The 24,046-nt window shown below is 42.1% G+C and overlaps 1 protein-coding gene across 4 annotated transcripts in view; it reads left to right on the top strand.

Moving 5' to 3' along the window:
* Positions 1-24,046, top strand: part of Sec24b (SEC24 homolog B, COPII coat complex component) — a 69,523-nt gene that overhangs the window by 40,392 nt on the left and 5,085 nt on the right. For all 4 annotated transcript variants that reach the window (XM_038311096.1, XM_038311095.1, XM_038311094.1 and 1 more), the window contains 16 exons: positions 3,127-3,311; positions 5,104-5,206; positions 7,190-7,316; positions 7,864-7,973; positions 10,325-10,437; positions 13,635-13,753; positions 14,057-14,112; positions 14,339-14,545; positions 15,788-15,911; positions 16,315-16,473; positions 17,095-17,268; positions 18,754-18,864; positions 19,799-19,974; positions 20,449-20,586; positions 21,299-21,403; positions 22,539-22,631. In XM_038311096.1, coding sequence (XP_038167024.1) covers positions 3,127-3,311; positions 5,104-5,206; positions 7,190-7,316; positions 7,864-7,973; positions 10,325-10,437; positions 13,635-13,753; positions 14,057-14,112; positions 14,339-14,545; positions 15,788-15,911; positions 16,315-16,473; positions 17,095-17,268; positions 18,754-18,864; positions 19,799-19,974; positions 20,449-20,586; positions 21,299-21,403; positions 22,539-22,631 — 2,100 coding nt within the window. The remainder of the gene's footprint in view (positions 1-3,126; positions 3,312-5,103; positions 5,207-7,189; positions 7,317-7,863; positions 7,974-10,324; positions 10,438-13,634; positions 13,754-14,056; positions 14,113-14,338; positions 14,546-15,787; positions 15,912-16,314; positions 16,474-17,094; positions 17,269-18,753; positions 18,865-19,798; positions 19,975-20,448; positions 20,587-21,298; positions 21,404-22,538; positions 22,632-24,046) is intronic.

Raw genomic sequence — 24,046 nt, 5'->3', positions numbered from 1 at the left:
GTGTGATATATTTTCAGAGCAGCTCTCGGGAACATACTTCTACAGTGAGTCTTCATGGCCTAAAAGTTCCATAAATCCCCCAAATGATGCCACCAACTGGGAACCAATGTTTCAAATTGGTGAGTCTCTAGTGAGATTCTCACTTAGAGCAGCAGTGCAGTAGCTCAGGACCGTCTGACGACTTTCTTGGGCTGTCTCTCAGAGCCTTTCAGTTTAGCTGTCTTTAGAATGGGAAGTAGTTCTCGTTTTTATTTATTGAGAAGAAAATAGAACATAGGGCAATGAGCAAAATGGCAAAAGCATTTCCTTTTGTGCTTAGCTTAGAAAGAAAACATATATATATATTCGTGTGTTGTGTGTTTAATTTTTAAAAACTATGTTAATGTATGTTCATGTGTGGCAGTCAGAGGACAGCTCTACAGGGCTGGTTCTCTGCCTCCACCTTTACATGGGACCTAGGGATTGAACTCAGGTCACTAGACTTGTATGGCAAGTGCATTTACTGCTGAGCCATCTTACTGGCCCTGGAATCCATGTACTGTAGCTTGAAAAGGCATCTTCACTACAACTGAAATCCTTTTACATGTTGCTCATGGTGGTCCAGTGGCTCAGCTCTGAGATCTACAGGCTTTGTTTGTAGTGATTATGATGGCCTTCACTGAGTGGGGGAAAGGCCCAGCTTTTCAGCCTTTTCAAAGCGCATCACGAGGTCTTTGTCCTTTGGAGGCCAGGTGCGAGGACTTGATCACTGGATTCATCCGTTTCCTCCCTTTATTGGAGAATTTTGGAGAAAAGCCTTTCTTGTATATCTACAATATGACTCACAGCCAACAAAAAGATTAATAATTTCTAAATTCTGTTGAAATTCAGCAAATATACAGATTTCCCCAGTTATTTTAGAAATGTCCATTATATTTGGTTGTATAAATTATTAGCCAAATAACTGTTGTGCTTGCTTATGTGTTATAATTATCATTTTAATTTGAAACAAACCTTACCCTTTGAATCCATGCCTTTGCTCTGATGGGACCATGTCCTGTGTTGTGATTTCCATTGCTCATTGCGTCCTGGTCATTGTCCTGGCTCCTCTACTCCATTTCCTGTGACCCATGAGTTTAGTCTAATGGCTTGATTATATTCAGATTTATTTGATGTAGTTGTTTACATAGGCCTGATTCTGACATCCTAATGACATAAACCTGGTCTCCATCTCACTTGCAGTGGTGTAAGGATGGGCTGATGCTTTGTCTGGTGACCCCCTGGTCATTTGCAAGTTCCTCATTAAGTTTTCACCTAGTAGGTTTTATCATTTGGTGATGTCTGTGTACTTTCTATTCCAGATGTCTGCTATACGTAGACAAACGGTAGATCCTTTTTTTTTTCTTTTGTTCTTTCCTTGCTAAAAAGCCTGTGGTTAGAGTGGTGTGTACATCCTAGTTTATAATACAAATAGTAGCAGAAGAATTAAGTGGAAAACTAATTTAAAATGTTGACTACAAGTGAAGAGTGAAGTGAGAATCCATGAATATACTTTTTTGTAAAGTTTTCATATCCAAATAATGCAGTCTTTGGTCCACAGTTGAGTCTATTGTTTGTAGCTTACAGCTGGAGAGTTCAGACTATGCTTAATATATTTAAATAGTGTCCAAAATAGCATCGACTTTTTATTGCAAGCGTACAATTATTAAATATAAGGTTTGTAGCCGGGCGGTGGTGGCACACGCCTTTAATCCCAGCACTCACTCGGGAGGCAGAGGCAGGTGGATCTCTGTGAGTTCGAGACCAGCCTGGTCTACAAGAGCTAGCTCCAGGACAAACTCTAAAGCTGCAGAGAAACCCTGTCTCGAAAAACCAAAAAATAATAATAATAATAAGGTTTGTTTCATTAGTGCTGGAGCGACAACTCAGGAATTAAAGGCACTGGCTGTTCCTACAGAAGACCTGGGTTCAATTCCCAGCACTTCCATTGTGACAAGCAATTCCCGGGCAGGAGATCTGGTGCCCTCTTCTGGCCTCCAACGGCACCAGGCACACAAGTGGTGCACAGACGTAACAAAGCATTCATTCACAAAAAGAAATTTAAGTTTACAAAAGTGATGAGAAAATACAGAAAAGTCATTTCTGTATGAATCACATACTAAAATTAAAGATTTGTCTTGTTGTAATTTTTGCCCTTTGATACGTACCCCGAGAGGCAGTAAGATTAGAAAAATAATATTTTTCATGGTAGTAGAACTTATTTCTTCAACTTTAAGGATTGCTTTTTATCTCCTTGGCTGAATATTTTTGTGGTTGCATAAATAGAGTATTTTGAGGGAAAGCCCATAAAGAACTAACTGCTTATGCAAATGACCTTAAAACAAAAGAAGTGTAAATGTAGGTATTGTTTTCGTTGATTTTTGATTTACTTACTTCAAAGATTGAGTAGTTTTAAATTATGACAATATTAATTATTTTGGCCTAAAATAAAGCTGTGAAGTGCATAGTGGCTCACGCCTTTAATCCCAGCACTCGGGAGTCAGAGACAGGAGGATCTCTGTGACTTTGAGGCCAGCCTGGTCTACAGGACAACCAGATCTGTGTAGTGAGACCCTGTCTCAAAACAGACAAGACAAAACAAAACAAAAGAAAAACGGAAAAGCTCTGGACTCCTAGTAATACTGCAGGTACAGAGGGGGCAGAGCTCTGGACTCCTAGTAATACTGCAGGTACAGAGGGGAGCAGAACTCTGGACTCCTAGTAATACTGCAGGTACAGAGGGAGCAGAGCTCTGGACTCCTAGTAATACTGCAGGTACAGAGGGAGCAGAGCTCTGGGTACACGTTCACTCGAAGGCGCTGGCTCATCCTAAAACGTGATAAGTAATAGAACTCGGAAATGCTTCTACATTCATCATCCCTGTCCAATGCAAACTATAGTTTTTGATGTTGAACAGCTTGACGGTATGAATAAAATTGGTTTTGCTATAAATGCTTACTTATGCTTTAAATTGACTGTTAAGATATGACATTGAACAGATGTAAATTCTCTTGCCATCTTGAATTTTCTTCGCATTAAAATCTAGCATTCAGAAACTTGTCTTCATATTTGTTGTATAATTTTCCTTTTGCTTTGACTTTCTCTCAGCATTACCCGGGCGTGAACCAGCTGTCCTCTGGTCTAGGAGGACTAAGTCTACAGAGTTCTCCACAGCCAGAAAGCCTCAGACCTGTGAACCTCACCCAGGAGAAGAATATCTTACCTGCGACTCCTGTTTGGGCTCCTGTACCTAACCTGAGTGCAGAGCTCAGCAAGTTAAACTGTAGCCCAGAGTAGGTACTCTTTCCTTTAGTGTTTTACAATCAGAGAACTTTGAAAATAGTGCATGACTCCAGACTCCAGAAATAGGCAATATGGTGTCAGTCCTGTGATTTTGTTCATGTGGGCTTTTCTGTTTGGGTTTGGATAGAAGTAGATGTAAGTTCCCTCAGTTTGACTGTGTGTGGGAGTGTGTGTGGGATCTGGGAGTGTGTGGCACACTGTATTTGTGTTGGGGTTGTGGCGGCATGTGCCAGAGGAAGACATCAGGTGTCCTGCTCTGTCACTGTGCTGTATTCCTTTGAGACAGTCACTCTCTGAGCCTAGGGCCAGGCTGGCAGTTAGCACACCCCAGCAGTCCTCCTGTCTCTACTCCCCACAGTGGGCACACGTGGCAACCCCTGCTCTTTCACATGGCTACTGAAGATTTGAACTCAGTTCCTTATGCTTGCATAACAAGCACTCTTGTTGGTGAGCTGTCTACCCAGAACCCCTGACTCTCTAAGTAAGGTTGTCATTGAAAATTTCCTTCTTCAGACTTTTCTTGCAAAGGCGGTGCTAAGATGGTTTTCTAAAAGCACCAAGGAGTATTGGCTGACAGCTGCTACCTGTCTCTATGCCAAGCTGTTCTTGGGTTGATTATGGCCTTGCATTAGTGAATAACTACGCATTTTCTTGGAGTTAAATGTAGTATGTGCATGTGTGTGAGAGTTTGGCTGGCTGCAGTTGTTTATGTCTGTGGTCCGAACTCTTGGGATGCTGAGTTAGGATGATTTCCGCTTAAAGTTCTGGACTAAGGGACTCTTGTAGTTAGGGGAATTGTGCATATGCTTTTTGTTTGGTTATGGTTTTTGAAAGTAGCACTCTTCAAAAGTAAAAAGAATTCGTACTGGCTTTATAGATTAGGACAAACCCAGGTCTTTTAATGTGATCCTAGGTGGGCATGGCTCTGAGGCACTGAGACATTCTCTTCTAGATGTCAGCGTTGTCATCAGTCAGGAATTCAGGCAGAGTGGTCTTTCTCTAAAATGCTTCCGGCTTTTGGAATGTTTTCATCCATTTCTTTGGTCAGACATTTTTGATTGGCAAGTCTGAAATACTCCAGCATCTGGAACCTCCTGAGCATCCTGTCTTTACTCGAAACATTTTGGATGGAGCCTTTACAGTCTCCTATTTTCAGAGTGGAGACGCTGGAGCCTGTGGTACTAGGACCTACACAGAGGGCCCATCCTTGAGTCAGTAAACATTTCCTGGATGCCTTCCAGATATGAGTAAGGCATCCACAGCACAAGTTTCCTGAGCTCTGGTGTCATAGACTTGCGTCCTATTCAGAAAGCTGTGATTCGGGAGAGTGAAAACGCTCTGCGGTTCTGTGCTGCAGTGCACCAGGCCTGCGGGAGCAGCCCTGCCTGTCCAGATGTCCGGCACAGCGGGGATGTACCCTGGAATTCAGGTGGATGCTGTCCCTCGTGTGTGGGCTTAGGCCCGAGGCGAAGCCGTGACTGGAAGAGTCTTGTGTTAAGAGTGAGCTCAGGGAGAAAGCTCAAGAAAGCATTCAGGACAGCGCGTTTGCTGTAGCTGCTGCCTTTGCTCTACAGTGCTCGTGTTGTTTATTTAGAATGTGTTGTGCTTCCCAACTGTGGAAATGTGGGGTCCTTGATTTAGGGCTTTTGACATCTTTACATTCATGCCTGCTTGAGTGGTCTTCCTCCCGCTCATAGCTGTGGTAACCTGCTCGAGTGCTTCTCAGCTCCTCCAGGTGCAGATGCCCGATAGCTAACGTACTGCATGTTTGTGTCTTTTCAGTTCATTTCGATGTACCTTGACAAATATCCCACAGACACAGGCTTTACTGAATAAAGCTAAGCTTCCCTTAGGATTGTTGTTACATCCCTTCAGAGACCTGACGGTAAAGTACATTTTAAATACTTAGGTTCTGGTACATGTCCAAGGTATCCAGACTTCTTTGTTTTCTGAGAATGTTTGTCTTCTTTTGTTAGAGTTGGAAATAATCATTTCTGGGCTGGTGATGGATCCCCAGGATCCACGTGGTGAAAGGATAGAGCCGACTCCCACAAGTTGTCCTCTGACCTCCACACCCCACACATTGTGGCCCATACCAAATAAATAAAATGTAATACATTTCCTTTAACAATTACAGTTTCTGTAAGATTCAGGTCAGCAGGTCTTCTTGCACCTGCTCTGTGCGGGTGCTGGTGTGCAGTGGCCACAGCCTCCATCTCCTCCCAGCGGGGCAGATGTGAACCACAGCTGTGTGCTGCCAGACTGACATGTGATCAGCCAGTTCTGTGAGGCACTGGGGACAATACAGTTAGCAGAGGCATCTGTAAGAAAGGCTGGGCCTCACTTGGCCCTTTAGTTGTAACTGGAAGTTGCAGCCACCATAGTCAATGTGTAAACTTTAAGAGTTGTTTTTAAACAGTTATGTCCAGATAAAGAGGGGAGTTATCTGATTGACACTAGATAACCTTGTGACTATAGGGGAAGCCTAAGAACGTCAGATCTGCTGAATGAAAGTAGTTGTACTAGGGTATGTTTGGGTTAATAGGCACCTGCTAGAGTCTTCCCCACATTTTGACATTTTGTGTAAATAATGTTAGCAGTAGCTGACACAATAACCTGGTTGACCAAGAAAATAAAATTAAAATTTTAAAGTTTAGAAAAAAAATTTAGACAGAGACATTTCTCTGTCTCTCTCTCTCTGTCTCTCTCTGTGTGTGTCTCTCTCTCTCTCTCTGTGTGTCTGTCTGTCTCTCTCTCTCTCTCTCTCTCTCTTCCCCGCCCCCCCCCGCTTACTTGCCTGCTAGGATGGATGGAAAATATCAGTGACTAGAAAATAAAGTAATTATACTGCTTAACCAGTCCTGTGAGTTTATTCATTCAGTAAATACAATGTAATTTAAACACTATTGCAACCTTTATCATTAAACCAAAACAGTTCAGTTCTTCTATGCATAGCTGAGATTTTTTTCTTTTTTTCCTTTTTGTTTTTTTGGTTTTTCAAGACAGGGTCTCACTATTTAGTTCTGGCAGTTCTGGAACTCACTATGTAAAACAAGCTGGCCTCGAACTCACAGAGCTCCACCTTACCCTGCCTTTTGTGTGTTGCTGTGCCCAGCTGCTGAGAGTTTTTCTTTAAGTACAGATTCCATATAGGATATCTTCTAGAAGTATGTATGCTAAGTATTAATAGTTATGTCCTCTGGGTTCTAGAATTATGAGTAAATTTCATTTTCTCATTTTCAGTTTATTTTTTATTTTTCCCCCTCACAAGTGGTGTGCAGCTATAACTACAAGATAGTAATGTAGACTTTCAATACAAAAATTACATGTTGATTTTTTAAAAAATTCCAAATGAAGCATATAAAATAATAATGGCTGAATTCAGGAACATAGAATAGTATGTGATATTTTAATGTGTTCTGTATTTTTTAAATTGACTAACTATAAAGTTCTTTTCCACACTAAGCATAGAGGTGTGTTTTCTGTGTCACTGACTCTGTTCTCGTCTCCTGTGGGATGGCTGTCAGCCATGCAGCAGCCTCCCCTCCCTGCTTCCAGGGGCAGACACTCAGCAGACAGCAGGGCCCTCTTCCGTCCTGTGTGCTGCTCCCTTGCTGCTAGCTCTTAAGGCCAGCTGACAGGTCCCAACATTGTTTTCTTGGCTACCAGGCTATTTGGTCAGCTCCTGACTGTTTTTATACCAGTATGGCTTGCCTTTGTGGAAAGTGATAGTTGCTCAACTTGCTGAGCATGCATGTCACTAGGTTTGCTAGCACACATATTGTCTTGTACATGGAACAGGCGTGTTTGTGTCCTGGTTTTCACTGTGGTCTTCGTGCTGCTACAACATCTTTACTTTCTTTCCCAGCAATTGCCAGTGATAACATCAAACACCATTGTGAGGTGCCGATCGTGTCGGACGTACATCAACCCCTTTGTGTCCTTCATTGATCAGCGCAGGTGGAAATGCAACCTGTGCTATCGAGTTAATGATGGTGAGTGTCGGTGTCATTGTGTGACACCTTTCTCTGTACTTTTTCTTTCATTGCTTTCAAAGCAGCTTTCAAGACATTTAATGGAGAGAACACAGTTAAGGGAGCCTTCAGTCTGATCTCTGGAGAGAGACGACGGGGCAAAGTAAAACAAAACGAAATGAAATGTCACTTTAAAAAGCCACTGGGGGTACATGTGTTCACATGTGTTCACATGTGAACAGCTTGTGCGTTTGTTTGGTTTAGTGAATTCAGGCTGACTTTTATAGACACACACAGTCTTCTTGTCCTTTATACCCATATTTGAGGTCCTCTGCTAACTCTGCTTCCCAGTTGTGCTTGTCTGTTTTTTTATGTCATGTGATGTAATAAATAGAACATGAATCTAAGGAAAAAGGTTGTCCATGTCCTGTTTTTCTCAGAAAATACAATTTTTAAAGGGCTTAAAAGTTTAAAGGGTTTCCTTTTCCAGTAAATATCCTAAGTATTGGTGATGAAGGTGTGTACCTCCTGGTGAGTTGTTGCTCTTTGCTTCTTACCTCTCGTCTAGTTCCCGAAGAGTTTCTGTACAACCCCCTTACTCGGTCTTATGGAGAGCCTCACAAACGGCCAGAAGTTCAAAATTCAACTGTGGAGTTCATCGCTTCCTCGGACTACATGGTAACTTTTCAGTGTCCAAACTGGTTATGGAACACAATTAAATGAGTCAGTTCTTTTAAGAACATCTAAATTTTGAAGTCTATATTTTTAAAATATTAATATGAAAGTTTGTATTAACAAATAGAATCGTGTGAACATTATCGCCAACTTCAGTGGCTCCCCCACTACAGAGCAAGATGAATGAATGACTTGTTCAGTTTTTCTTTTTCAAGTTCAGTCATAGAATTCCATCTGTTCTTTATATTGATTCTAAATCTTCTTTTCTACTTATAAAAATGGGGTTTTGGTTACATAACACTCTTTCGTTTTCTCATTTTTATTAAAAATAGTACTATCCTTTTTCCCCTCTGCTGTTTTTACTTTTGATTGCTGGCAAGTGCTGCAGCAAGTCAAGGGAGACAGTCGGAAGCATCCGATGTGCCGTGGATTGTGCTGGCTCTTTATTTTTGTGATTTTGATGATTGACTTAGCCTAAGCCGACTAACCTGCAGCATTCACGGCCAGTTTCCACCTCACCACTGTGTAGTTCTCACCTTTAGAATGTGTCGTGTTCTTCTTAGCTCCGGAGTCCTTAGGCATCTTAAGCTAAGTGGCAGCACAAATAGGCTTTAACTTTCTAGTGTGATTTCATGACCTTTGGTGAGCATATTTTTAAGAAACCCTTTGTGGACTGAGGCTCCTGCTCAGTGTTAGAACTCTTGCCTCACATTTGTGAGATACTGGGCTCAGTCTCCCAGCCCTAGAGACTGAACATGAAGGAAGGAAAAAGAGATGCCATATGCCCTTTTCATTCCTTTCTGTAACTCAGTTTCAATCAGCCTTCCTGTACTATAACTTGAGCTTGAAATATTATTAACATAAGTATATTATCCATCTATACACCCATTTCTCATCCTCTTGCCCCTTCCTGGAATGTATTAAATCCTAATCCAGGGGCTGGAGATAGCTCAGGGGGTCAGAGTGCTCACTGCACAAACGTGGAGACCTGAACTCAGAGTCCAGTACCCACGTAAAAAGCTGGGCATAACCATGCAAGCTCTTGGTGATGAGGGGAAGGAGTTGGAGAGAGGAAAATCACTGGGGCTTTTTGACCAGGTTCAGTCCCAGATATTGTCTCCATCGCTCAAGCGAAGAGCAAAAGAGCAAAACAGATCTGCCCTACACCCACACACACACTCACACCCCCACCCCCACACACCACTCACACTGTTTATAAACACATAATCTTCTCATCTGAGACACACGTCGTTTTACTCTTGTGAGTGTCTCTATGCTTCTCTAACAGATGAGGACTTCAGTGAGTGTCTGTACCCTGCACCATCACAGGCCCCTTCTGGACACCTCCCCTTATGCTCTGGAATCCAACCACTAACGGATGATGTAGTAGCTGATACTAATGGCGATTCTCAGACTTTAATTTTAATTTTTAGTTAAGTATCTGTGTGTGTTGGTTGTGTGACAGCATTTGAGGCCAGAAGTAGTTGGATCCCTTGAGGCTGGAATTACAGACATCTGTGAGCCACTTGACATGGCCCTGGGAACTGAACTGGGGTCCTCTGCAAGACTAGTACACACTTGTAACCACTGAGCCATCTCTTTCACCTCAAAATTTTATTTTTTAACGAGTAATAAATATTTTATTTTTAAAATTAAAACTAGGGGCTAGAGATATAGACCAGTGCTAGTGTCTGTCTAGGATGCGCAAGGCCCTGGGCTTGATCCTCAACAAAACAAAAAGCAAAAATTTAAAAACTAAAATCCTTGGGGTTGGAGAGATGGGTCAGTGTTTTAAGACCACTGGCTGTTCTTGCAAAGGACCAGGGTTTGGCTCTCAGCACCCACATGGCAGCTCACAGCTGTCTGTAACTACGGTTCCAGGAGATCCGTGCTCTCTTTGGGCCTTTGAGAGCACTGCATGCAGGCAGTGTGCTTAGATGCAGGCCGAATACTCAAGCTCATAAAGTAAAAGTAAATAGATTTTAAACGTGAAAAAAACCCTAAAAACTATATAAATGTTTTTAAGAATAAGGAAAGTATACATAATATTTAGACAGGTTAGCATTCACTAATAAGCTAGCAGCTATTCCTTTAGAAGATGTTAGTCAGCGTTCTTTCCATAAAACGCTCAGCATACTGAGCCATCACAGCTGCCTTTCAGTCTAATCTCTAGTGAACTTTACAAGAATAATAAACTGAAGAAGGGCATGTCATTTTCATTCGCTAGAACTGCAGTTCTATTCGTGTGTGTGTGTGTGTGTGTCGTAAGAGAATCAGTGAATACATCTAGTAATCATAGTGATAGGAAAAAGGAAGTATGTCCACTAACTAAATGATGTCTTTGTTTCTTGCAGCTTCGTCCTCCGCAGCCCGCAGTCTACTTGTTTGTTTTAGATGTGTCTCATAACGCAGTGGAGGCTGGGTATTTGTCAGTTTTATGCCAGTCGTTATTAGAAAACTTAGACAAGTAAGAATATTTTTATTCATATGTAGGTATATAAATGTGTGCGTACATTTGAATTGCTCTTGAACAATTTATGCATTTTTTATTTTGGTTGTTTTTTACTATGTTTTGTTAGATTTGACAATGTTTGCCTAATTTTATATAAGGATTCTACTCCTTGTTATGATTTAATAACATAAATATCTTAATTCATAAAATAATAAATGCTTTAATATTTTTGAAAGAACTCTCCCTCTGACTAGCTGAGCTAGCCTTGAGCCAGAGAGCTTGCCTGTGCATAAGGGATCTAGATGACACTAGCATAACTAAATCTGAAGGGTACTAGGTTAAGTGACATTAAAGCAGGCGCTGAGAAATACATGCCAAATGGTCTCACACGTGTCTAGACCCTTAACCGCTGCTCTGTGAGTGAAAGCGCTAGCTGCTGGGGTGGAAGGGACAGACATCCAGACTGCAGTCATTCGAAGAACTCTCGTTGGCACGATGACAGTGACTGAAAATCTTGAGTATTCTCACTGCATGCATCTCAAGACATTTGGGCCCTGTAGATGCATATATTTTTTGTCAATTTAATAAAGCTAATGAATTAAAAATAAGAATTTATAGAAATCTGGCTATAATTTGTGAGTAGGTAGGACGTTTCTTTACAAGCTGGTTTAATTGGAACTAGTGAGAGGATGATCTGAAGAAAGGGAAGGCAGGAGCCAAGTTTGTGCTGACACCTTTAGGAAGTCAGAGAGTGAGCTGTGTGTGCTGGTGCATGAGCCGCCAGCTGTGGGAACTGGAGCAGAAAATAAGGTGGCCTCTGTGTAGTCTCTGGACTCCCCGCGTGTCTCCAGCAGTCATGAAGGAGTTTTTGTACTAGCTTTGAAAAGGATCCTTCATAGTTTCTGCAAAATTATAGATACAGTATGTATGCATGCTGGAGGTGGTGCCCTGGAACTCTCGTTAGGCCAGCACTCTATCACTACGCCACACCCCATGCTGGTTTAGCTTTCCGCTCCAAGTTTCCCTGGAGGTACTGCAATAACAGATGTTTTCTTGGAGTGACTGGAGCAGGTTCCCCTTCCATCTCCAGCTCCATCAACCCATTTCCTCCATTAGTCTCTGAAAATTATGAGGAAATGACCCCAGTTAGTCCAGCAAGGCTAAGTGACTATTTGTGAATTAGAGTGTACAAACCAAAAGATAAACTAAGAGTGGAAAATAGTTATTTTATTGGGAAAGTAAAAACAAAAGTAGAGGGGCCAGGATAACAGCACTGTGGTGATCTATTTCCTGAATGGGTTCTGGAAACACTCTTGAGAAAGGAATTTGCTACAAAAACATCTTAGGGAGTAGTGTATGTTCTTAGCAGGGTAGGTCAGTAGGTGTTATATGAGCCCACTTGTTTGTTTCCGGCTGTGCAGCCCCAAAATAACTACACAGAATGTATTAATTAAATCACTGCTTGGCCTGTTAGCTCTGCTTCTGATTGGCTCACTCTTACATCTTAATTTAACCCATTTCTATTAATCTTTGTATCACCACGTGACTGTGGCTTATCGGCAAGGTTCCGGCACATCTGTTCCTGGTGGAGGCTACATGGTGTCTCCCTGAATCTGCCTTTCTCCCAGCATTCAGTTCAGTCCCCCTCTTTCCCCTCCCCCTTACCTCTATTCTGCCCTGCTATACGTCCAAAGCAGTTTCTTTATTAATCAATGGTAATCACAGCACACAGAGGGGAATTCCACATCAAGTGAGCTCCACTTTAATTGCTGACTTCTCAGACTTTCTGAACTTAGGTCTCAAATGAGTGCATATTAATCTGTGGAATCATAAGTCTTGCCTGGTATTGGCACCTGAATACGCATTTTTCTCCCTGAAATGCGTTTGACTGGAGTGGTGGATTAGTCATCCTTAATAATAAAAAGTTGTGCTTTGATGCACATTCTACTTTCATATCTTTTAAAGATTTGCTTTCTTTTATGATGTATACCACATCGTGCCTGGAGTCCAGGGAGACATGAAGAGGACACCTGCCCCAGGATCTGGAGCTGACCATGTTATAAGCCATGATCGGTTTGGGGAACCCAACCTGGGTTCTCCCCAAGTAGAGCAAGTGCTTTTAACCAAGGGCTGAGCCATCTCTCTAGCCCTTGGAATCTTTTGTACTCAAAAATATTGCAAAGGCATGCTAAAGCAATAAATCACATAACCAAAGTAAGCACAGCTGGGCGAACTTTAAGGCGTGCTTCTGTAACATGTGTTGTTGAGAGATGTAATGAGTTTTTCTCTGTCTCGCCAGCCAGCTCACGAAGAATGACATGGAGACTTTTATTAATTATGAAAGCTTGGCCTACAGCTTAGCCTTGTCCTACAAGCTCATCTAATTAAATTAATCCATTTATTTTTATCTATGTTCTGTCACATGGCTTGCTACCTTGTCCCTCCATGCTTCCCATGCTACTTCCTCCACATCACCACACACCTAGATTTCTCTTCCTCTTCCTTTCTCTCTCCAGAAATCCCACCTGTGCCTCCTGCCTAGCTATTCACCGTTCTTTTTATTACACCAATCGCAGCGATACACTTTCACACAGCGTGCACACATCCACCACAGAGGGAGATTCTTCGTACAGGCTTCATTCTTGGCACCATGGCATCATTTTGAAAATTGAGTTCTAACAGAAAACTTCCTAGGGATTGATAATAATCTTTTCAATGTTCATAACTGGATTTTTTTGTTTAAAATTCACACATTAAAGTCTTAACAACTTCATTAATTTTTTTCCTGAGAAGCACTTGTCATTCTGCTCATAGGGCATTCAAACAGTACTGATACTGAGACAGAAAATATGATCACGTTTTTACTTAAGAATATGAGATTAGGCGTGGTGTCTCACTCACTCCCGTAAGCCCACATTCTAGAACCTGAGGCAGGAAAGCCACAAGTTTGAGGCCAGCCCCTAGCTACAGTAAGATTCCAGGTTTCAAAAACAACCAAAAAATATGCCTTAGAGCAGCTGAAGGCTAATGTTTCACCTTCTGAGTCTGAACTCATGAAAGCAATATGCTGTGCCCTCTGTGTACTGGTTCAGATACCTTTTCTGACTCCTGTAAAGAGTTATGTGTTGTATCCTTAGGCTTGGCCTGTTTCATTATTTTGTAAACAGTGTGACTGAGCACTTTGAATTTCGAGTTGCCATTTTTGTCACTAGGCTTCCTGGAGACTCACGAACAAGAATAGGATTCATGACTTTTGACAGCACTATTCATTTCTACAACTTACAAGAAGGATTATCCCAGCCTCAGATGTTGATTGTATCTGATATAGATGGTAAGCATCAGGGTAATCTGTGTAGCTGTGGGTTTGGAGTAGGGTCAACTTGACTTTAAGTTCCATCTTATCACTTGCTGTGAGCATGACTTGGTGTACCTTGACATTTGCTTAAAATAGCTGTTTTCTTTGAAATGCTTGATTTTAAGTTTGTGTGTGTGTTGGATGCGTATATATGGAGTATATGTGTTTACTAAGGCAGAATTACAATACACATAGCGAGTGTCCTTGTAGAACTAAAACATGCTACTTTATAATGTCCTCTTGACTGTATCCTGATGAAGTGTTTTTTTTCCCCTGTAGATGTTTTTCTGCCCACACCAGATAGTTTGCTTGTGAATCTGTATGAAAGTAAAGAGGTGAGAATAATTTGTTTTCTCAAAGTATCAAGACACTTGTTACGTTAGCTGTTTCCCTTCTTGACTTTTGTTTAGTCGTCCATTGCTGTCAGACACTGTAGGGAGCATCTGTGGAGTCCTTCCCGCACAGTCCCCAGAGATGGAGTAACCTTGCTTTACTCTGGAATGTTTTAGAGAAGAAAACTACCTTGCCTTCTCAGTAATTCTACATTTAATCTTCCCTCAGCTTATAAAAGACTTGTTGAACGCATTACCAAATATGTTCCTCAATACCAGAGAAACACACAGTGCCCTCGGACCTGCGCTTCAGGCTGCCTTCAAGCTCATGTCTCCCACGGGTGGCCGAGTATCTGTATTCCAGACACAGCTACCTTCCCTGGGGGCAGGACTTCTGCAGTCCAGAGAGGATCCGAATCAGAGGTCGAGTACCAAGGTATTGCATGTTAAGTGTTTGTAACTTAACTACTGGTGTTTTCTTCCTCCCGAGGACTGAAATTATCCATTTCCTCCTCTTTGCTTCATTATCAGTAATAAAACCAAAAAGAATTTAAGCCAGATTGTTTTTATTTGGGGGGTTGATATATTCTTTTTATTATTTAGTTAGCAGAACATAAAATTTGGCCTGAAGAGATGGCACAGTGGTAAGAGTACTGGCCATACGTGCCTGCTCACCGATTCAAATGCTGGATGTGGTGGCACATATCTGTAGTCCCAGCAGTTCTGCAGCTCGGGGTGGCACGCGTGCACTCACACAGATAAAGGCACTCAACTAGATAAATAGATATTTTAATGTTTAGAAACGCACCTTATCTTTTACAGATGAACAAAGTAGTGTCTTGCTAAAGGTTGAATGGCTATTTAATTATAAAGTTATGGCTTGGTTTTTAGTCCCCAGTGTCATTTCTATTATATAAATGAAAAACTTAATCAAGCTATTATAATTTAACATGCTTATGAATAAACTTTTAGATTACAGAGGGAATACCAATGATTGTCTAAAACTTAGTAGAGAAAAATGTAAGCCTTCAGTAGTCTCACTATCCAGGCATTAATGCTTAGTTAACACACACAAACTACTGTAGTTTGTCTTCACACACATAGACAATGTTTTTGCTCTGGCCTTTTCCATGATTTCTGAGATCCCCAGAACTCTAAAGTATGTATGAGGAGTAAATGTGAAAGTACTCAATTAACTGTCCAGTAGCTGGGGGACTCATTAAGCCTTCCTTGTCCTGTTAGCAACAGGATTCCATAATATCCTGGAGCCCTCACTGTGGAGCGAGCAGATGTGCCTCAGTGTTCTGTCTGTGAAAGATATGTAATGAAAACCTTATGGGTGTGTATTATGAGCATTGACTCATTCATCTTATATAAAAATCTAAACCAGTGTGCCATATAGTGCTTTTCCCCCACTAGGGGTGAAGGTGAGGGGTTCTCACTTGGTAGCTCAGGCTGGCTTTGAAGACTCAGTTCTCCTACCTCAGCTTCCAAAGTGCTGGGGAAATGGTCTGAGCCATGGTGCCTTGTTGTAAATACTAGGCTTTATTACTGTTGGAAATCTGGACCCATACTCTGTTGGTTGGTAATGGAATAAAATAAATATCTCTTTTCTTGTTATAAGACACATTACTATGTGTATAACCAAAGGCTCTTACCTTGTGATCTGTTGACTTAGGTGGTGCACCATCTTGGCCCAGCAACTGATTTTTATAAGAAACTTGCTTTAGATTGCTCAGGACAGCAAACTGCAGTGGATCTGTTCCTTCTAAGTTCACAGTATTCTGACCTTGCTTCTTTAGGTAAGAAGATGTCATTGTGTTACCTACTTAAAGATTTCTAACATATAATTAAAGCTGTACCCTTCAGTAAGCATCCCTTAGTCCTGGGGGAGGAAGGCACGTGGGTTACATAGATAGTGTGTATGACGTTTACCAGTGAACTTTACAGCCTGATACCAAAAGAAATGCTCTTACTATCCTGCTTTCTATTTCTTACTATTCTGCATGAATCCCTTAGCTACTCTGCTAAACAGTAAACTTTAGAGCCTGTTGTGTTTTGTGTTTCAGATCTCAGGTCTGTCTGATTCCTGTCCATGTTGGGCTTTCCCAGAATGGTTTTTTCATAACGTGGAATGTGTGTACTTGTTAGACAGTAGTTTATGGTGACTTGTCTAGCTAATACATGATGTCTTTCTCTCTAAAGCGTGCATGTCCAAGTACTCTGCAGGGTGCATATTCTACTATCCCTCTTTCCACTCCACTCACAATCCGTCACAAGCAGAGAAGTTACAAAAAGACCTCAAACGGTACCTCACTAGGAAAATTGGATTTGAAGCTGTTATGAGAATAAGATGTACTAAAGGTATGGACTTGTGAAAGGTGTGTGTCCGTTACACTCCTGTGTTAGGCTGGAAGCGCTCTCAGACCCGTGGGGTGGCTATTTATCACAGAGGACTTCCTGTTAGATCCAGCCAAACCCTATTTGAAATATAGTTATTGAGTGATCATAGACCAGTTTCATTAAATAACTAGAATAAGTGGATAAAAGCAAAATCTACGTTTATGCAAGAAAGTGGGAGGAAAGCACACATTAGACGTTACTCGAGAGCAACAGTGAGAACAGGAAAGGTCGCTCCTGTAACAGCCATTTAGTTGGTGACTTCCTTTGGTTATGTGAGTGTTTGGGGGGCGGACTCTCATCTTAAATCCAAGGTAAGGAACCCTCTGTTTCTTAATTTTGCATATTATATTTATGTCAGAGCTGGACCTGCATGTAGAATATGATAGCAAGCTTAGATATAAATGTAGGATAAATAGGACCTAGGCTCCCTCTGTAGAACCTGCACTGTTTAGTTAGAACCTCTTCCTAGAGTCCGGCCTCACTCTGTAGTTACACGGGTGCTACTCACTGAGCAGCAGCGGCTCTAGCTGGTGGTGAAGATGCTGCCCTTGCTTGTCTTTATGCCAGCTCTCTCTTCCCCAGGTCTGTCAATGCACACTTTCCATGGCAACTTCTTCGTCCGGTCCACTGACTTGCTCTCTCTTGCCAACATCAATCCCGATGCTGGGTTTGCAGTGCAGTTGTCAATTGAAGAGAGTCTGACAGACACTTCCTTAGTGTGCTTCCAGACAGCCCTGTTATACACATCAAGCAAAGGTATGTTGTCGGGACTGGAGCGCCTGTAGCCCTCTTACACCGCTTTTAGTAAAGAGGAGAAAAAGAAAGATATGCAGTGACGGTAACTGACTCAATATATGTTCTGTTTCTTTCTCTTTTAACTCACATTTGAATTTTTAAATAACACACCTTAAAACGGATTTATTACTATTTATGTGTGCGTGCATGTGTGAGTTTATGTGTACCACATGCAAACAGGAACTCATGGGGGCCAAAAGAGGGTGTTGGATCTCCTGGACCTAAGAGTTACTAGTGGTTAGGAGCCAGTATATGGCTGCTGGGACTCAAACCCAGGTCCTCTGCAAGAACAGTAATCACATTTAACCACTGAACCATCTTCCAGCCCCAAATAACACTTGAAAATATTTTATCACATTTATTCATTTACTCTGTGTGTACACTGATAGGCAGACATGCCACAGTGTGCATGTGTAGGCCAGAAGACAACTTATAGAATCAGTTCTTTCACAAGTAGATCCCAGAGTAGGTCATCATGCTTGATGGCAAGCGCCTTTACCTGCTGAGCCATTTCATGGGCCATGTGATTTCCTTAATTTGTAGAAAATTCATGTTTAGCATCATGTGTTTCTGGCAGGCACGGTGACCTTCTACTATCTTTGCACTGCTGCCTAGAAAATAGAGAACGGCCGTGAGGAAGGCCTTCGTTTCTGCCTTGACAGTCCACGGTTTTCATATTTTAATCGATGGAGTATAACTAGAACAATAATGAAGGTAAACTAGAAAACTCTGGAGAGATGGCGCAGCAGTTAAAGCACTTGCTGCTTCCAACTGCCTGTTTCTCTAGCTCCCGAGACCCAACGCCCTTTTCTGAACTCCGTGGGCACATACACACTTACATGTACAGATGTACATATACTGTAATTACAAATAAAATATTTGAAAGAATCAAACAAGCTGGAAACTAGCATTCAACTATATGTAAAATACATGTTCATAGCTTACAGGGTTGGAGACTTTTCTTAAAATGTATTTATTTTATGTGTGTGGATATCTTGTCTATATATATGTATGTATGTGCAGCCTGAGGAGACCAGAGAGAGAATTGATTTCCTATGACTGGAGTCACAGACATTTGTGAGCTGCCATACAGGTGCTAGGAACTGAACCTCTGTCCTCTGAAGGAATTGCAAGTGTTTTTGTCCTCTGAACCATCAGTCCAGTCTCTGGAGAATATTGTATTTGAAGCATGCTAATTAGACTGGGGGTTGGGGTGTAGCTCAGCACTAAAATCCTTACCTAGCATTTGTGAGGACCTGGGTTTAATCCCAAGCACATAAAATAATAAAAATAAGACACTCAAAACATATTAATTATAAAGCCTTTTCTATTTCAGAATATTATTGATGATTTAATCTAGCCAAAACAGTAACTTGTATGCAATTGTGACTCGTTTGCTTTCTTTCCTAGCCTAGTGTGCTTTAATGGCATGTTCCATTTCATTAGGTGAACGGAGAATTAGAGTGCATACTCTGTGCTTGCCAGTGGTGAGCTCACTCGCAGATGTGTATGCAGGCGTGGACGTGCAAGCTGCCATCTGCCTTCTGGCTAACATGGGTGAGTAACATGAAAGCGCAGGTGAAATACGCTTTTCTAACCTTAAAAAAAAACTGGGGCTTTTTTTTCTACTTTTTTTTTAACTTCAGAAATCCATCAATTAATTTAAAAAACATTTTAATGCATTTTCATTTATTATAGAATGAATTAGGCCATTCTTATATTTTAAAAATAATTTCTAATTTAAAATCTACTAGGAGGGGTTGTGATTTGTAAAAACCAGGATCTCCTTCGACTACTGTGTAAGCTGTCACACGTCCACACAGTTGAGTATGACTCAGGAAAGAACTGCCAGACAGCTAAGCAAGTGTGGCTTTCAAAGGTGTTACGCTAAGTGACACAGGTGTCCATGTGACATCCGTGTGACAGTCGTATGGTGGAGACTAGATGGCCCGGATGGAGGCAGGGAGAACTTTGCTGCAAAGGAGCCCCACGGGGATATGTGGGGCAATGAAACTGCCGTGGATGTCTTTTGTGGTTGTGGTGACTTGTCAACATTTGATGCATAACTGACGAAGGACGGTGCTCAGAAAAGTGTGTTTTACTCTAAGCTTAAAGAAGCCGTCAGTAATTAATACATTCCTGAGGGGTTGATTTTAATGTGTCTCTTTATGAATAATCATAGACATGCAGTGAGCCTTGCTGTTTCCCACATACACTGGAGAAATCGGCTCTCGTTACTAACTTGGAGCACAGTTATAATGGCACTTACAGAAAGACCTCCTTTTCTTTTCCACACTTCGTTTGGCTTTACTAGGGTTTGAACTAAAGACTCAAGGATTGTGTCATTGGCCCATACCACCCCTCCTCCAGGATATGTGTGTGTGTGTGTGTGTGTGTGTGTGTGTGTGTGTGTATGTGTGTGTGTGATATCTGAGAGAAGAGAGTACTTTCTTACTGGGGTCTGGTGGCTGAGTACCCTCTCGCTTTGCAGCTGTGGATCGCTCGGTGTCGTCAAGCTTGTCGGATGCCAGGGATGCCCTGGTGAATGCTGTGGTGGACCCCCTGTCTGCCTACAGCTCCGCAGTGTCAAGTGTGCCACGCTCCACCCTGACAGCACCAAGCTCGCTCAAGCTGCTCCCCCTCTATGTTCTGGCGCTTCTCAAACAGGTAGTTCGCTGTATTTCATAGCTGACCAGTCTCTTCCAAGCTCTCAGGTGAATGAAGAAGTTAAACTGCTGTTTTTAATAGTTAGCTAGAGAATTATGTACTTTGGTGTTGTAAGACTTTTGAAAAATAGGGGGAATGAGTGGAATACGGAGGTGTGCAGATGCGCCATGACCCTTGTCAAAGCCTAAGTTCTTTTTCCTTGATTTGAATTATGAACTGGTCGGAGCCCACCCTCACATGTGCCCGGAAGAGGCGCTGAGCTGAGATCTCTCGTTCTTTGTCCCCGTCAAAGGCTGTATTTGTGTCATCTTAGTTCACCCCGCAGTGGCCCAGCACAGTTTTCCTTACAAGCCCAGGGTAGGTAGGGAAACTGATCCACTTCCTCACCTATTAAATAAATACTGGCTGAGTCTTGAATCCCAACAGTCGGTTTTGCTGTTTACTTCCTTCATGTTTTTTTTTTTTTCCTTGCAGAAAGCATTTAGAACAGGTACAAGCACACGTCTGGATGATCGTGTGTATGCTATGTGCCAGATGAAGTCTCAGCCGCTTGTTCATCTAATGAAAGTGATTCATCCCAACTTATACAGGATAGACAGGTTGACAGATGAGGTATGCATTTGTCTTGATGTTCTGCCTAAGGTGATAGGTATTTTCAGTAGTTTTTCATTCTCTTCTTCCCCGTGGTGGTAAACATTCAAATAATGACTTTTAGGGATCTAGGTTCACAATTGGACTTTCAGATGCTATCAGCCAGTGGGTAGAGTGTTTAAAAATAGTTTCTTATGAGAAGTAACTTGTCATGGGGTTGGTTTTAATGTTTAATTCAAAGCTAAGTTACAGCGTGATCTCCATTTGTATTTTGTAGCGATTGGCTGTTTATGATATGACAGATACAGTATTAGCTGCATAGTAAACCACGTCTGTTTTCCAGTAATAATGGTAATGCACAGCCGTATAGTCTCTTTATTCTTCTTCATGTTGAAGCTGTATTCTTTGGGACTAGTATTCGTTCCATACATAGTATCATGTTGTTAGGAGGAATGTACAACACGGCAGTCAGCTGTCTTAGTCTTGATACACACTGACCTAAGAAGCGAAGGAAATGAAACATTTATACTTTATATAAATTTATATTTTCACATTTTTACTTTTTAGATTTGAACACCTTGATTTTACTGTAAAACCGTGGCACAGTCAATGTCTTTTCATTCTCTGAAACGTGCACAGATGAGTGTTTTACAGAGGTGGAAACTGACTCCACCAGGCTGATGACAGCAGTGACACGCTAGATGGCTCACTGAATTCTGCCTTTTCTTTTCAGGGTGCCATACATGTTAATGACAGGGTAGTACCTCAACCACCACTTCAGAAGCTGTCTGCAGAGAAGCTGACCAGAGAGGGAGCTTTCCTCATGGACTGTGGCTCAGTAAGCACCGTTACTGACAAAGCTATGCTCTGACTGCACAGTGCACACACAGACTAGCCCTGGTACTGCCCGGCACACAGGGACACGAGGAGTCCGTAACTGGCCCGGGAGCTCAGTTTACTTTAGACTCTATATTTAAACATCAAATTAATATAATTAATAGTAAATTATGGAGTTATATGTATTCAGAGTAGAAATTCTACCATCAGAAACTTTATCATCAGAATCATAAAATTCAATGGACCTCAAGAATTTCCCTTGTGGCTCAGCTTCTGTCCACTGCCAGAAACTCTACTGACGGTTGGAGGTTAGAGAAGTCCCTCACTGCTCAGGAGTGGAGGAAGGGGTGACCAGTAGTCCAGACACGTGTAAACTGCCGCAGAGCTTACAAGATGAAGTAGGAAGAGTAATTAGGGGCCCGATTGTCTTATTAAGGGAGTACGCTCCTATTGGGGAAATAAATGAAGGGGGCTGGGAAGATGATGGCTCACTGGTTAAAGACACTTAACCAGAAGACCCTGGGTTGGTTCCCAGCAGCCACATGGCAGCTCCCAGCCATCTGTCACTCCAGACCCAGGAGCTCTGGCGTCTACATCTGGCCTCTGGGGACACCCCACACAAGACATGCATACATGCTCATAGGCAAAATACTAATACACATAGAAAAATATTTTTAAAGTTTTAAAATTTTCATTTTATGTGTATGTATATTTTGCCTACATATTTGCACATGCACCACATGCATGCCTGGTGTCTGAGGTCAGAAGAGAGCATTGGCTCCCCCTGGAGCTGGAGGTATGGATGGCTGTGAGCCCCCATGGCGTTGCTGGGCACCAGACCTGGGTTGTCTGCAACACTGTCACATCTCTTGACCACTGAGCATCTCTCCAGCCCCCAGATAAGACATCTCAAGTGAAGCCTTGAAATATAAGCAGAGAGGATAGAAGTGCTTCTGATTCTCAGAACTCGGTTCACAATGTTCTAATTATATATTCCCTTTTATGTTTGTTAGTTTTTGTGTTTGAGACAGTGTATATGACCTCTTTTATGTATGATAACTGAGAGAATTGGTTGTGATGGATTTTTTATCAGAGAATTTAATATTCTGTTGCTCCCCACCCTCTTTGTTTTTTAGGTTTTGTACATTTGGATTGGCAAAGGCTGTGACCCTAACTTTATAGAGAATGTGCTTGGGTGCCCTGATTTTGCAGCAATACCACAGAAAATGGTCAGTGGATTTTTGTTGTATGGATTTTGGTCAGTTTCTTGAGGAAAGGTAAACAAATGTCTATTTACTCTCGATAGGACACTGATGACAAAATTATCAGTTTCATCCAAGCCAGTTTGATGAACAAGTGAATTTATCGGACCCACTTATAGGAGCATGGGTGAGAGATTACACACAGAAGTGTGGGTGACTCAAACACGGCTGACTTCCCACCTCGTGGGTGATAGTCTTAGGGGAGCTTACTCATGGAACCCTTCAGTTACCTGCCTCTCGTTTTGTTACCTACAGCTGGGAGGCAGGAGAGGGCGTGGGTACCCTTCCTTCCCTGAGGAAGTGCTAACAGACTCATTGGTTTTAGCATAGACCTAACTTGCTATGGTATTGTTCCACCTGTCTTGTTTCCGTGACCTCAGACCACAGTTATCTCTAGATAGAATGATCATAGCATGTGTTAGGCCTGGAAGCAGTAACTTTATGTCAAAGGTTTTTACAATATTAAGTTTATCGTGTGTGTTTGTGTGTTTTCTTTCATTTTAGCATAAACTTTGTGTGATGTTTGCCTTTTCTTCTCTCACCTCCCCCTTTTTTCAAACTGGGTTTCCCTGTGTTCTCTTAGCTAGCCTGGCCCCAGTCGACAGTCTTTTGTTCCCATGTGCTAGGATTATAGGTGTGTGCTGTGGCATCTGACTTAGTTTACCAGTTCCATTCAGTGTTGTACAGACACTGTCAGCAGCTGTGGGAGCACATGTTGCTGGATGTGCAGCCTGAGGACTTCATCTCAGAGCTCTGCTTAGTACAGCTGCGACTCTCATTTTGCCACACACAAGAATGTCAGCATCAGTCAGTGTGAAGCAGACTTGGGAGTTTGGAAGAAGGGGCTTTAACAGGACTCTAAGTGTGAGCACTAAGGGGAGGGGAGCACTCCAGAGAGAAGAGCAGTGCCCACAGCTCGGCCCGTGGTCAGCGTGGCAGTGCATCTCAGCACCTGCTGTGCACACTCAGGAAGCTGCTGAAGTGGCGTTGTTTAAAGGATTTCTAAGGAGCTCCTCCTCATGTGAGACTAGAAAATAAGATCAAAACTAGGTGGATGGAGTCAAAGAAATCATTACTAGAACAGACCACAAAGAGGGAAAGACATGTTTTGTCTGGATGTCAAGTTCATAATTTTTTGCGGTACTCTCCAAAAGGTGTGTGCTTGCACTCAGGAGAGTAAGGTTAAACTCAAATGTCATATACTGTTTAGCCATTAAGCGTGTTTTGTGATTTCTGACCATACATATTTGAAATAATTGCTGTCAACATGAAATGTAGTGTCCGTGGGTATCTTAGGTAACCCTCTTTTCCACGCACCGCGCCTCCCGTGTCTGCGTTTGGTGCGCTTTTACCCAGTTCGCGAGCTTCGGGCAAGGGGCAGG

The sequence above is a fragment of the Arvicola amphibius genome, chromosome 14, assembly GCF_903992535.2.
Source record: "Arvicola amphibius chromosome 14, mArvAmp1.2, whole genome shotgun sequence".
Taxonomy (NCBI): domain Eukaryota; kingdom Metazoa; phylum Chordata; class Mammalia; order Rodentia; family Cricetidae; genus Arvicola; species Arvicola amphibius.
The sequence above is the reverse complement of the archived record's forward strand: the minus strand, read 5'-3'. Positions and strand labels throughout refer to the sequence as shown.